The sequence below is a fragment of the Hemitrygon akajei genome, chromosome 10, assembly GCF_048418815.1.
Source record: "Hemitrygon akajei chromosome 10, sHemAka1.3, whole genome shotgun sequence".
NCBI classification, from domain to species: Eukaryota; Metazoa; Chordata; class Chondrichthyes; order Myliobatiformes; family Dasyatidae; genus Hemitrygon; species Hemitrygon akajei.
Window position 1 is genome coordinate 144,940,647 of NC_133133.1, and position 13,426 is coordinate 144,954,072.

The 13,426-nt window shown below is 40.2% G+C and overlaps 1 protein-coding gene across 1 annotated transcript in view; it reads left to right on the forward strand.

Moving 5' to 3' along the window:
• LOC140734031 (structural maintenance of chromosomes protein 1A-like) overlaps positions 1-13,426 on the forward strand; it is a 99,704-nt gene that overhangs the window by 27,343 nt on the left and 58,935 nt on the right. Inside the window, exons 10-13 of the mRNA XM_073057610.1 lie at positions 4,925-5,110; positions 6,232-6,411; positions 7,360-7,506; positions 7,597-7,734. Coding sequence (XP_072913711.1) covers positions 4,925-5,110; positions 6,232-6,411; positions 7,360-7,506; positions 7,597-7,734 — 651 coding nt within the window. The remainder of the gene's footprint in view (positions 1-4,924; positions 5,111-6,231; positions 6,412-7,359; positions 7,507-7,596; positions 7,735-13,426) is intronic.

Sequence of the window (13,426 nt, forward strand, 5' to 3'; positions counted from 1 at the left end):
TACTTCTACCGTGCTGTGATCAGTTAGGTCTTGGTATTTCAAGCTCAGTGAGTAAATTACATTTTAGAATAGATTTTATCACATGTGTCACACTAAAATGTAAAGAAAATGGAAGTTTTATGCCACATTCACTATATTTGCTTTTGGGAAGAGGGTTTTTTGTTTCAGTCCAGTATTTTCAACAGATTTGGAAAGCTTTCTGCAAATAACCAGTCTGGGTGAGTAAATTTTACAAAACTGAAAAATGGCACTGGTTTTTGTGTGATAATAATTAATGCCAGTAATTTAGTCTGTGAAAACCCCAACAGATCTAACTTGATGTCTATAACTGAGGTTCTGATGGTATAGAGTAAGGTATAGGGTATAGAATATCTTCATTAGGCACACAGGTTTATAACCTCAATCCTGACATCTATTTGATTTTAATAGATCTCAAAAGACTGAAAATGCAGGACAAATTAAATATTTTCTAACAAATTTTAAAATCTTGATTTTAAAAATGCAGAGACCTGGTGATTTTTTGATTATTCTAACAAACAAGATAAATTACCTGAAGTGTGATTCAAGTGTCCTGTATGGTGAATGGGTGGCAGAGGAGTACCTGAAATGGGAGATTGCTTGGCAGATTTGTGCTGGAGGTGGTACTTGATGTGCAAGTGATGATTTGGTGTGTGGGAGGGGAGAGAACATAAAAATCTACAGCACCTTACAGGCCTTTCAGCCCACAATGTTATTCCGACCATGTAACCTACACTAGAAACTGCCTAGAATTTCCCTACCACATAGCCGTTTATTTTTTCTAAGCTCCATGTACCTATCTTAAAAGACCCTGTTGTATCTGCCTCTACCACTGTCACTGGCAGTGCATTCGACACACCCACCACTCTGTGGAAAAAATTACCTCTGACATCCCCCCCCCCTTGTACCTACTTCCAAGCACTTTAAAACTATGCTCCCTCATGTTAGCCATTTCAACCCTGGGAAAAAGCCTCTGGCTATCCCCATGATCAATGCCTCGTTATCATCTTATACACCTTTATCAGGTCACTTCTCATCCTCCATTGCTCCAAGGAGAAAAGGCCAAGCTCACTCAACCTGTTCTCATATGGCATGCTCTCCAATCCAGGCAACATCTGGAAGAAGAGTTTCAATGTGGGTTGTAGTGTTGGTGGGTACAAAACACAGCTAAGTATACAAAGATTCTAGTGTCCTCAGGTTAAGATCTTTCTGAGTAGATGTTTTTTAAATAATACTAAAGTTAACCTCACTGGTGTTGTGATGTCTTAGTTCACATGAGCCATCTGTGCTCCATGCATACATTGTTGAAAATTGCATGGAGTATAATTATGTATTCAATATCATTGGTAACCAACTTATGAAGGACTGAGAAGAAAAAAAATCAATGATTATCTTTCTGAATTATTTTTTATTGAAATTGAACTACATAACGACCAGATAGTTGCTTTTCTCATTTGAGAGAAAATTTGAAGCAGTCTAATTAATTAAGCATGATAAGTGGAATCTTAATTTCTGTGGGCCAGATCAAAGGTTTTGAGATATAGGTAGACTGAAAAATCTACACCAATTGGGGTGTCTTCCAAAATTCTTGAAACATAGAAAATAGGTGCAGGTGTAGGCCATTCAGCCCTTCGAGCCCGCACCGCCATTCAGTATGATCATGGCTGATCATCCAACTCAGAACCCTGTACCTGCTTTCTCTCCATACCCCCTGATCCCTTTAGCCACAAGGGCCGTATCTAACTTCCTCTTAAATATAGCCAATGAACCGGCCTCAACTGTTTCCTGTGGCAGAGAATTCCACAGATTCACCACTCTCTGTGTGAAGAAGTTTTTCCTCATCTTGGTCCTAAAAGGCTTCCCCTTTATCCTTAAACTGTGACCCCTCGTTCTGGACTTCCCCAACATTGGAAACAATCTTCCTACATCTAGCCTGTCCAATCCCTTTAGAATTTTATACGTTTCAATAAGATACGTATAATTTTATACATCTCAATCTTCTAAATTCCAGTGAGTATAAGCCTAGTCGATCCAGTCTTTCTTCATATGAAAGTCCTGCCATCCCAGGAATCAATCTGGTGAACCTTCTCTGTACTCCCTCTATGGCAAGAATGTCTTTCCTCAGATTAGGGGACCAAAACTGCACACAATATTCTAGGTGTGGTCTCACCAAGGCCTTGTACAACTGCAGTAGAACCTCCCTGCTCCTGTACTCAAATCCTTTTGCTATGAATGCCAACATACCATTTGCCTTTTTCACTGCCTGCTGTACCTGCATGCCCACCTTCAATGACTGGTGTACAATGACACCCAGATCTCGTTGCATCTCCCCTTTTCCTAATCGGCCACCATTCAGATAATAATCTGTTTTCCTGTTCTTGCAACCAAAGTGGATAACCTCACATTTATCCACATTAAATTGCATCTGCCTTGAATTTGCCCACTCACCTAACCTATCCAAGTCACCCTGCATCCTCTTAGCATCCTCCTCACAGCTAACACCGCCGCCCAGCTTCGTGTCATCCGCAAACTTGGAGATGCTGCATTTAATTCCCTCCTCTAATTCATTAGTATATATTGTAAACAACTGGGGTCCCAGCACTGAGCCTTGCAGTACCCCACTAGTCACTGCCTGCCATTCTGAAAAGGTCCCGTTTACTCCCACTCTTTGCTTCCTGTCTGCCAACCAATTCTCTATCCACATCAATACCATACCCCCAATACCGTGTGCTTTAAGTTTGCACACTAATCACCTGTGTGGGACCTTGTCAAAAGCCTTTTGAAAATCTAAATATACCACATCCACTGGCTCTCCCCTATCCACTGTGCTAGTTACATCTTCAAAAAGTTCTATAAGGTTCGTCAGACATGATTTTCCTTTCACAAATCCATGCTGACTTTGTCCGATGATTTCATCTCTTTCCAAATGTGTTATCACATCTTTGATAACCGACTCTAGCATTTTCCCCACCACCGATGTCAGACTAACCGGTCTATAATTCCCCGGTTTCTCTCTCCCTCCTTTTTTAAAAAGTGGGGTTACATTAGCCACCCTCCAATCCTTAGGAACTAATCCAGAATCTAAGGAGTTTTGAAAAATTATCACTAATGCATCCACTATTTCTTGGGCTACTTCCTTAAGCACTCTGGGATGCAGACCATCTGGCCCTGGGGATTTATTTGCCTTTAATCCCTTCAATTTACCTAACACCACTTCCCTACTAACATGTATTTCCCTCAGTTCCTCCATCTCACTAGACCCTCGGTCCCTTACTATTTCCAGAAGATTATTTATGTCCTCCTTAGTGAAGACAGAACCAAAGTAGTTATTCAATTGGTCTGCCATGTCTTTGTTCCCTATAATCAATTCACCTGTTTTTGACTGTAAAGGACTTACATTTGTCTTGACCAATCTTTTTCTTTTCACGTATCTATAAAAGCTTTTACAGTCAGTTTTTATGTTCCCTGCCAGCTTTCTCTCATAATCTTTTTTCCCTTTCCTAATTAAGCCCTTTGTCCTCCTCTGCTGGTCTCTGAATTTCTCCCAGTCCTCAGGTGTGCCGCTTTTTTTTGCTAATTTATATGTTTCTTCTTTGGACTTGATACTGTCCCTAATTTCCCTTGTCAGCCACGGGTGCACTACCTTCCCTGGTTTATTCTTTTGCCAAACTGGGATGAACAATTGTTGTAGTTCATCCATGCGATCTTTAAATGTTTGCCATTGCATATCCACCGTCAACCCTTTAAGTATCATTTGCTAGTCTATATTAGCTAATTCACATCTCATACCTTCAAAGTTACCCTTCTTTAAGTTCAGAACCTTTGTTTCTGAATTAACTATGTCACTCTCCATCTTAATGAAGAATTCCACCATATTATGGTCACTCTTACCCAAGGGGCCGCGCACGACAAGATTGCTAACTAACCCTTCCTCATTGCTCAATACCCAATCTAGAATGGCCTGCTCTCTAGTTGGTTCCTCGACATGTTGGTTCAGAAAACCATCCCGCATACATTCCAAGAAATCCTCTTCCTCAGCACCCTTACCAATTTGGTTCACCCAATCTATATGTAGATTGAAGTCACCCATTATAACTACTGTTCCTTTATTGCACGCATTTCTAACTTCCTGTTTAATGCCATCCCTAACCTCACTACTACTGTTAGGTGGCCTGTACACAACTCCCACCAGCGTTTTCTTCCCCTTAGTGTTATGCAGCTCTACCCATATCGATTCCACATCCTCCAGGCTAATGTCCTTCCTTTCTATTGCGTTAATCTCGTCTCTAACCAGCAATGCTACCCCACTTCCTTTTCTTTCCTATCTATCCCTCCTGAATATTGAATATCCCTGGATGTTGAGCTCCCATCCTTGGTCACCCTGGAGCCATGTCTCTGTGATCCCAACTATATCATATTCATTAATAACTATCTGCACATTCAGTTCATCCACCTTGTTACGAATGTTCCTCGCATTGACACACAAAGCCTTCAGGCTTGTTTTTACAACACTCTTAGCCCTTATACAATAATGTTGAAAAGTGGCTCTTTTTGCTTTTTGCCCTGGATTTGCCTGCCTGCCACTTTTACTTTGCACCTTACTACTTTTTGCTTCTACCCTCATTTTACACCCCTCTGTCTCTCTGTACTTGTTCCCATCCCCCTGCCACATTAGTTTAAAGCCTCCTGAACAGCAGTAGCAAACGCTCCCTCTAGGACATTGGTTCCAGAAAGATGTTAACAAACCAATACACTTTAGCCATTAAACCAACAAAGCATCTCTGACTAAATTGTTTATCTATATTAATATCATTCCTTCACAACCTCCAAATAAATATTGTGCCTGCTCTTTCATGTCTTTTAGCTGTCAGAAAGTAAGAATTTCTTTTGATTCTTTGTTCCATAGTATGGAAAACTTGTGGATCTATGTCATCCTATCCACAAGAAGTACCAGATAGCTGTCACCAAAGTTTTTGGAAGATACATTAATGCTATTGTGGTTGCTACTGAGAACACAGCCAGAGATTGTATTAAATATTTGAAAGAGGAACGAGCTGAGCCAGAGACTTTTTTGGCATTAGATTACCTGGAAGTAAGTTTAAAAACATCACATGTTGCAATAATATAATGATTTCTGATGTTGCTATTGCACTTTTTATTTTTCTAGTAAGCACTATAGCAGTATTGAGATTAAAATCAAATAAAAACAAGCTTGCTGCCATTTTCTTGTTCAAGTCTTTGTAAGTACCTTAATAAAAGGAGGAAAAGCAAAATGTAGAGGAGGAACATATGCCTAACATATTGCAGCTTGCATATTTGATGTTATCTAAATCTCCTATTCACATATTAAACTAAAACTATAGTTTTTCCCTGTAGTCACCCTGGTTTTACCCTGTCAGAGACATCATTCTTCCTCTTTCCTGCAGCTATTGAGCTTCCATTCTCTCCATCCCAGTTCTGATGAAGCTTCTTCTGCCAGAAACTCTTAACTCTATTCCTATTCTCACCAGATGTCACCTGACCTGCTTGTATTTACATGATTATCTGTTTCTACTGATCTACAGAATCTATCTCCTTTTGGATTTTCATTAATGGCTGCTTTGATTCAAGAAAGCCATCACATTAGCTCGAAATAAGTGAGAAAATGATTATTCAGTGCAGATTAAAATACCGTAATATCATTATGGCCCTAATTACTATTTTGGTGCAGTCAGGCACTAAATACACTCATTACATAATAATAAACAACCAGTGTTCTTTATGAGAATTTCCAGATACAGCTGGAGCTAACAGAGTATTTATGATCTTTTGGAAGCACAATAAGCATAATGTGATCTTCCTGAGCTTTGCTGCCATTTTCCTTCCATATTCCCACCTCATCAGCTCTTCCTGCAATGTGTAGTTGATGGACAGTGAATTAGATGATTTGCCTTCATTTTCAAGCAACAGACTGTCTGTTGCTTCTTAGGTGCTAAGATTTGACTTAAAAAATGAATCTGCTCTCTCACAAGTGATATCAGGCAGGCCTTGCATTCACTTTGCCCAGTGGCTTTCCAACAGACACTAAAGATGGAAATCATCCCCAATGTATTACACCTCATACTAGTGTTACAACGTTGATTTCGGTTGTTGTGTTGGAATAAATTTCCTTGTAGAGGAAAAGTAGATTGATAGAAGAAGTCAATTTAAGTCCTTAAAACAATTTTATTGCAGATAAAACCAATCAATGAACAGTTGCGTGAAATTAAAGGAGCTAAAATGATGATTGATGTAGTTCAGTGTGTATCACCACAGTTGAAGAAAGTGGTACAGTTTGTTTGTGGCAATGGACTAGTATGTGAATGTCTGAAAGAAGCCAGACAGATTGCATTCGAAGGACCAGAAAGACTTAAGGTAGGAAAATGATGTTTATCAAATTATGTGTGTTGTGGATTAGTTATTCTCAAATCATGAGTATCATATTTTTGATTATGAGGCCTCTGTTGGTCAGGGTCGACCATGGGTGTTACGACCTAGCTGTCTAGATAGGCGAGCCAGGGTAGTACAATATGGAGAGCAAGCTGTTGCCCATGTAGCAAACTCCTCCTTTCCATGCATCTGATGCACCCAAAGGAACAGCAAAGACTGATATAGTTTGGCACCAGCAGCGCCACAGAAGTTGCCAGTCATCATTGAACTCAATGTAGGACTACTGTAGGGACTCCAGCTCTGGATTTTTCTCCTTGGTGTTTACTCCCAAAGCCTTCCCTGTGAGTAGACATAGCCGCAAAGCAGCAGAGGTTTAAGATCAGAGTTTTTCTTCTCCTAGATGAGTTGATAACCACATAGATAAGCCCCATCTGCCTAAAGCAACTGATTTTAAGGTGCCAGTAGCCTGCCTTTGCACATTCTCCTGTCAATAGAAATTGTTCTGCTAGGCTTGGTAACTAAGCCACATGTTAAGGCCAGGAGTTGGACTTGGTTGTCAGAAGGTATTTGAGTCAAATGCCATTGAGCGCATTTAATAGGTAGTGGGAGCTTGTTCCCCATTACCACTCCCAGCTATAACGACCTTAAGGATCATATCTTTACATTGTAAAGTATATTGTTCTCTTTTTTCCCCATCAGTTGTTTATATACTTGATGGTGGATTGACCTTTAACATATGTTTGATGTTTATATGCTTATGTTAAAGATCATCTTAAAAACACGTTGTTTAGATTTGTATTGTAAAGTGATGTAGTTATTAACTGTGAGGAAATTCTACCCAGATACAAAGAAGAACTGCAACATAAACACAGTATATTAATTAGTCTGACTTTTTTTTCAAAATAAGTGTACTTTCACTCTTCTATAACATAGACAGTAGCATTGGATGGAACACTCTTCCTAAAGTCTGGTGTTATCTCTGGGGGATCCTGTGATCTAAGGTTTAAAGCTAGGTGCTGGGATGAGAAGGGCATCAGTCAGCTGAAAGAAACCAAGGATAAGTTGAAAAATGAGCTCCGGGTGAGTTAAGTCTTAAATTTTTGTACATGAGATCCATTTTTATTTTCATAGAGTAAGAGGTTAATGAAAAAATTGGTTCTTAATTTGCAGGACTTAATAAAAGTAAACAGGAAAGAAGCTGAATTAAGGCAGTTGCAGGCTCAAATCAAGGGTGTAGAGACCAGGATGAGATATTCCTTGAGTGATCTGGAGCAAACTAAGAAAAAGCAATTGGCTAATCGTCAAATGGTAAGAATAGGTTAAAATTACAGAATTATATTTGGGAAAAGCTTTCCTAAGCGGGAAGATCCTAAAGTTCTCATCTCATCCTTTCATGCCTTTCAATTATTTCTGAAATGACTTTGAAGTTTTTCTCTGTGACATCTGGATAAAGACCACATATTGATCCCTTTATACAATCTAAAATTTCTTCATGGACTCCAGTTACCTTTTACTGATTGGAACATGTGTATTCTAGTACTCCTGCAATTTAATTATAAACTGTCTTTCTAACTTGTTTGAAATTTGTCAAGCATTCGCAAGGTTTCTTTTCAATGACTGTAGTCAGAACTGGAATTATTGTGTCTGTATAGCTGCATATCAAATAAATAAAAACACGCACGCAGCAGGTGGTTTTGACTGGTGTGTTCACTTTACAGAGAGAGAAAGGGCAATGCACATGCCTAGACAACAGATCAGTGTGTGTAGATAAGTTATCAGTCCATACGCTGTGCTGAAGGGAGCTATTGCTCTAAAAGAAATAGATCCATACATTACACTCCCCCCCTTTAGATTAATGTAACATAAAACTGTATATGTAACAAAACATTCAATTTCCCTTTAACAAATCATATTCAAATAAACATGCTTTCACAATAACAGTCCATAACTAACTTTACTATACTAAAGATTCAGTCATTTGGGTGGCACTCTGTTTCTTTCAGGATAGGATCTTTGGCATCAGGTCTTGTCAAAGGTAACTTTTTCTTTTGCAGGTGTCACATTGCTGTTAGTGACATGATCATCACTGAAGAGGTAAATCAGGTGGCTGTAATGTGTCCATCTTGTTGAATGTAGTCGATTCAGGTGTATCCTTCGGCTGAGCATACAGTATCTGGTGTACATGACGTCTCCGTGTATGATCTCCAACATCCCCTGTGTACATAAATGGTCTGGTTCTTGTAGCTATCCAACCCAACTTGTCTTTTCGGTAATCACATGCTAGGACTTCCTGTCCAACCTCGAAGCTCCTTGCTGATTCACTTGGCAACTAGCTGAACTGTTTATTCTGCAATTCCCTCCGTAGATCTGGTTTCAGGAGGTCTATACAAGATATCATTTTCCTGCTTGTGAACAGCATTACAGGTGATCAAGTTTTTCATCGCATGAACAGAGTTCTGATACACAAAAAGAAAGTTGTTCACCTTGTGCTGAAGCGAAATGTCCTCCTTGTTCATAGCTTTAATGGACTTCTTGACAGTCTGGATAAACATTTCAGCTAACCCATTCATTGCTGGGTGGTGAGGAGCTGACTTGAAATGTTTGATGCCATTTTTCTTCATGACTAGTCTGTGCTCTTTTCATGTGTATTGTGATCCATTGTCAATCAGTTTGTTCAGACAAGCCATTTCTGGTGAAGATAGTCCTCAGAGTGGAAACAGTCTTTTCTGATGTGGTTGACTTCATTGGTATTATCTCCAGCCATTTCAAATGAGCATCCACCAGCAATCAGAAAATGGAGTCAATGAGAATTAGGGGGAAAACCCTCCACTGGTTTGAATCATACATGACACAACGTAAGATAGTTGTGACGGTTGGAGGTCAATCATCTCATCCTCAGGACATCATTGCAGGAGTTCCTCAGGAAAGTGTCCTGGGACCAACCATCTTCAGCTGCTTCATCAATGACCTTCCTTCCGTCATAAGGTCAGAAGTGTGTATGTTTGCAGATGACTGCACAATGTTCTGCACCATTCGTGACTCCTCAGATAATGAAGTAGTTCATGCCCAAATGCAGCAGGACCTGGGCAATATCCAGACTTGGGTGGCAAGTGACATTCGAGCCACACAGGTGTCAGGCAGTGACCATTTGCAACAAGAGAGGCTCTTACCATGTTCTTTGACATTCAGAGGCATCACCATCACTGAATCCCCTATTACTAACATCCTAGGGGTTACCATTGACAGGAAACTGAACTGGTCTGGCCATATAAACACAGTGGCTACTAGAGCAGGTCAAAGGCTAGGAATCCTGCAGTGTGTAAGTCACCTCCTAACTCCCCAATGCCTCTCCACCATCTACAAGGCTCAGGTCAGGAGTGTAATGGAATATTCGCCACTCGCCTTGATGAGTGCAGCTCCATCAGCACTCAAGGTTGACATCATCCAGTACAAGGCAGCCCACTTAATTGGTACCCCTTCCACAAACATCCATTCCCTCCACCATGGACAAACAGTAAATACTATCTACAAGATGCACTGCAACAACACACCAAAGTTCCTAAGGCAGCACTTTCCAGACCCACAACTGCTACCATTTAGAAGGACAAGGACAGCAGATACCTGGGAACACCACCACTTGGAAATCCCCCTCCAAGTCACTCACCATCCTGACTTGAAACATATCGCTGTTCCTTCATTGTTGCTGGATCAAAATCTTGGAATTCTCTTCCAGACCGCACTGTGGGTGTACCTACACCTCAGGAACTGCAGTGGTTCAAGAAGGCAGCTCATCATCACCTCAAGAGTAACAAGTGATGAGCAATAAATGCTGGCTAATGCATAGATAAATAAATAAATTGGTGCAGCACTGTGGCAGTGTTTGGGAGAAACCTGTGGTGGTAGTGTACCAGGCCCAAGAATGACGTGAGTTGTAACACATTTTGGATACCTACAGCACTGCTTCAGTCTTATTACCTATGTAAGCCCTGCTTGTCAGTGACATGTTCACAATATGAGATTTCATTCCTGGAAAGCTCTTACTCCTTTCTCTCATAGTGTGCAGACCATATTCACTCACCCTAGTACGCACTTTACCAAGGTTCTGGAGGTGCTCTTCATCATTCTTCCAGTCACAGTGATGTCACCAAGGTAACATTGGGTTCTTGGGATATCATGAAACACTTGGTCCATTGCTGTTTGCCAAATTGCTGGAGTTGATGTGACGATTATACTGGAATAGTCCCTTGTGAGTATTGATTGTGAGTACCTTCCTGCTTGACTCCTTAACCTCCATTTGTAGATAGGCTTATGTCAATCTTTGAAAATCTCTCCTTGCCTGCCAAAGGTGCAATTATGTCTTATACTTGTGGGAAGGGGTACTCCACAATATACAGCATGGAGTTAATACTCACTTTGAAGCCCCTGTGTATCCAAACAGCTCCAGCCTTCCCTTTCCTGATCACCGGAACAATGGCCATGGCCCAATCACGCCATTCAACCTTGAAGAGAATGCCAGATGCCTCCAAGCTCTGCAGTTCAGCATCTATGTTAGGACGTAGTGCGTAAGGCACTGGACACGCTTTACAGAATTTTGGTGTTGCTGCATCATTCAATTCTGGCCTTGATGCCTTTAAGTTTACCAACACCTTTCTCAAACATTTCATTATTAGCATTAAGCAGCTGTGAAAGCCTCTGGTTAGAGCTACCATTTGGGCTGCAGTTGCTTGTTGATGACACATTGAGAGCTCTGAAAAATGCTGGCTTTACACTTTTCAATACATAAAGCTCTAACTGCTGTTACATTCACTTTCAGTTGGTCTTTGGGAGATACTTTTTCATCAGTGTAGGTCTTTAGTATCACTGAGGTCTTTTTTGATGGTAGCTTAGATAGCAGTCTGTTGTAGTCAGCCTTTGAAATTATAGACAAACTGACCCTGCATACAGCCATTTTCAGTGTTACACCAGACACATTTATTGTGATCCATAAGAATCTATGATCTGCTTCAGTAATAGTATGCAGTTCCATGCATGACATCTCACCTTTGTCAGACTCTTGTGTTGTCTGATTTTGTTTCATATTCAGTCACTTTATGTATTGGTTTAGTTCTGTGTTTGAAACTTTTCATTCTGTGTGGTTCTTCTCTTTGGTTGTGCTTTTTGTCTGACTTGCACACTCTCTATATGACTTTGTCTATTATACTTGCTGCAAACTTTTTCTTTGAACCAACAGTTATTTGCTTTATGGAAGGATTTGCCATACCAATAACATTTTTGGATTTCGCACCATTCAAGGACATTTTGTGTGTTTCACATTCTAAACTCTCTTTCTGTAGTTGTGTCACATCCTTTGCTGGAATCTCTAATAATATTGCAATGGTCAAGGCCCATTCTAAGATTAGGTCACTTTTGGACAGTAACCTCTGTTGAGTACTTTGGCTGCATTTCACATACAAGCCTGACCCTTAATGCATCAGAGAGTCCATCTCTAAAGTCACAGTATTGGGAAAGTTTGCGCAGTTCTGCAATGTATTCAACAATGCTTCCATCCTTTGGTTCCTTTTGTTAAATCTAAATCTCTTAGCTATTACTAGTGGTTTGGGGTTCAAGTGATTTTGTAAAATTGTAACAATTTCATCAAACTTCTTGGTTGCTGGATTTTCAGGAGTTACTAGGTTGCGTAAAAGCCTGTACATTTTAGCACCCATTAAGAAAGAAGCGTGGATACTTCCTTTTCACCATCCACATCGTTCGTATTACAGTACAGTTCAGCCCTCTCGATATACGATTCCCAGTCCTCATTAGCACTGTCAAATTCATCAGTTTTCCCAGTTAAGGCCATCATCACGTTATTTACACTTCAACTTTGCTAGTTGTGCGTCTTTCACTGTGTACTATGCAGTTACCCCCGTATCCCTTTGTTAGGATCCATGACCATTTTCTCTGTACTGTTTAACTCTTCCCTCTTGCTGTCCCGTAGCTGTTAGTGCCATTGGTGATATTCCCTGACATTCAGGTTTGTATTCATCGCCAATTTGTTGTGTCTAGACAACTACATATTAAATTAATATGAGCACGCACACAGGAGATGGCTTTAAGTGGTGTATTCACATTGCAGAGAGAGAGAGAGCAATGCACATGTGTAGACAACAGATCAGTGCTCATAGGTAAGTTATCAGTCTTGATAACTTAGGTAAGTTATCATAGTGCTAAGGGGAGTCATTGCACTAAAAGAAATAGAATCAAAATGCTTCTGTGCAAAATAACTTTGTCGTGTGGGCCATATACACTAGAGGTTCTCAAAGTGGGCAATATTGCCCCTTGGGGGTGATGGGAGTTTCTAAAGGAGTAATAAAGATAAAAGGGGTATTGGGGGACACTGGGTTGGAAGTGGAGCAGCTGAGGGATTACAGGCTTAATTTAAGAAACTAATTCCTTATTATAAAATCCTCAGTCCCTCACTATTGATGACAGTGATCACATCATCACCTCATCTCTTGCTGACCCACTGTTCTCTTAGACTTTGCTCGAAGTGTTTTATTGTTAAAAAGCAATGTGACACTTTGCATATCATGTGAAATCTGGACAAAAGGAATTTTGTTATTTCCTGGTCTGGATTGTGCATTATTGGTTAGTCACTGCTGTAGTACAATATTAGCTAGTATGATTCCCATACTCTAATCACACAGTGATGCAATTCTTGTTAATTGAGATATGGAGTTCAATGGGGTAAAAATCAGTATCTGCCCTTTTAAATAGTCTTGATCACATTTCTCTAGCCCACGTCTCCACTTTATGTACCTTCAGGCAGATAGTCAGGTTTTGCCTGAGCTAGGATTACGCCATAATGTTCCCCTTTATTGATCAAAGTGCTTGAGGTTGAACTTAAGGTGATTGACTGTGGTCATTAATTTGTAATGTAAATAGCAGAAGCAGACCAAATGAAAAAGAGGTATAGTGTGAAGTATCTGAAATACAGATTTATACCAGAACCAAGCAACCA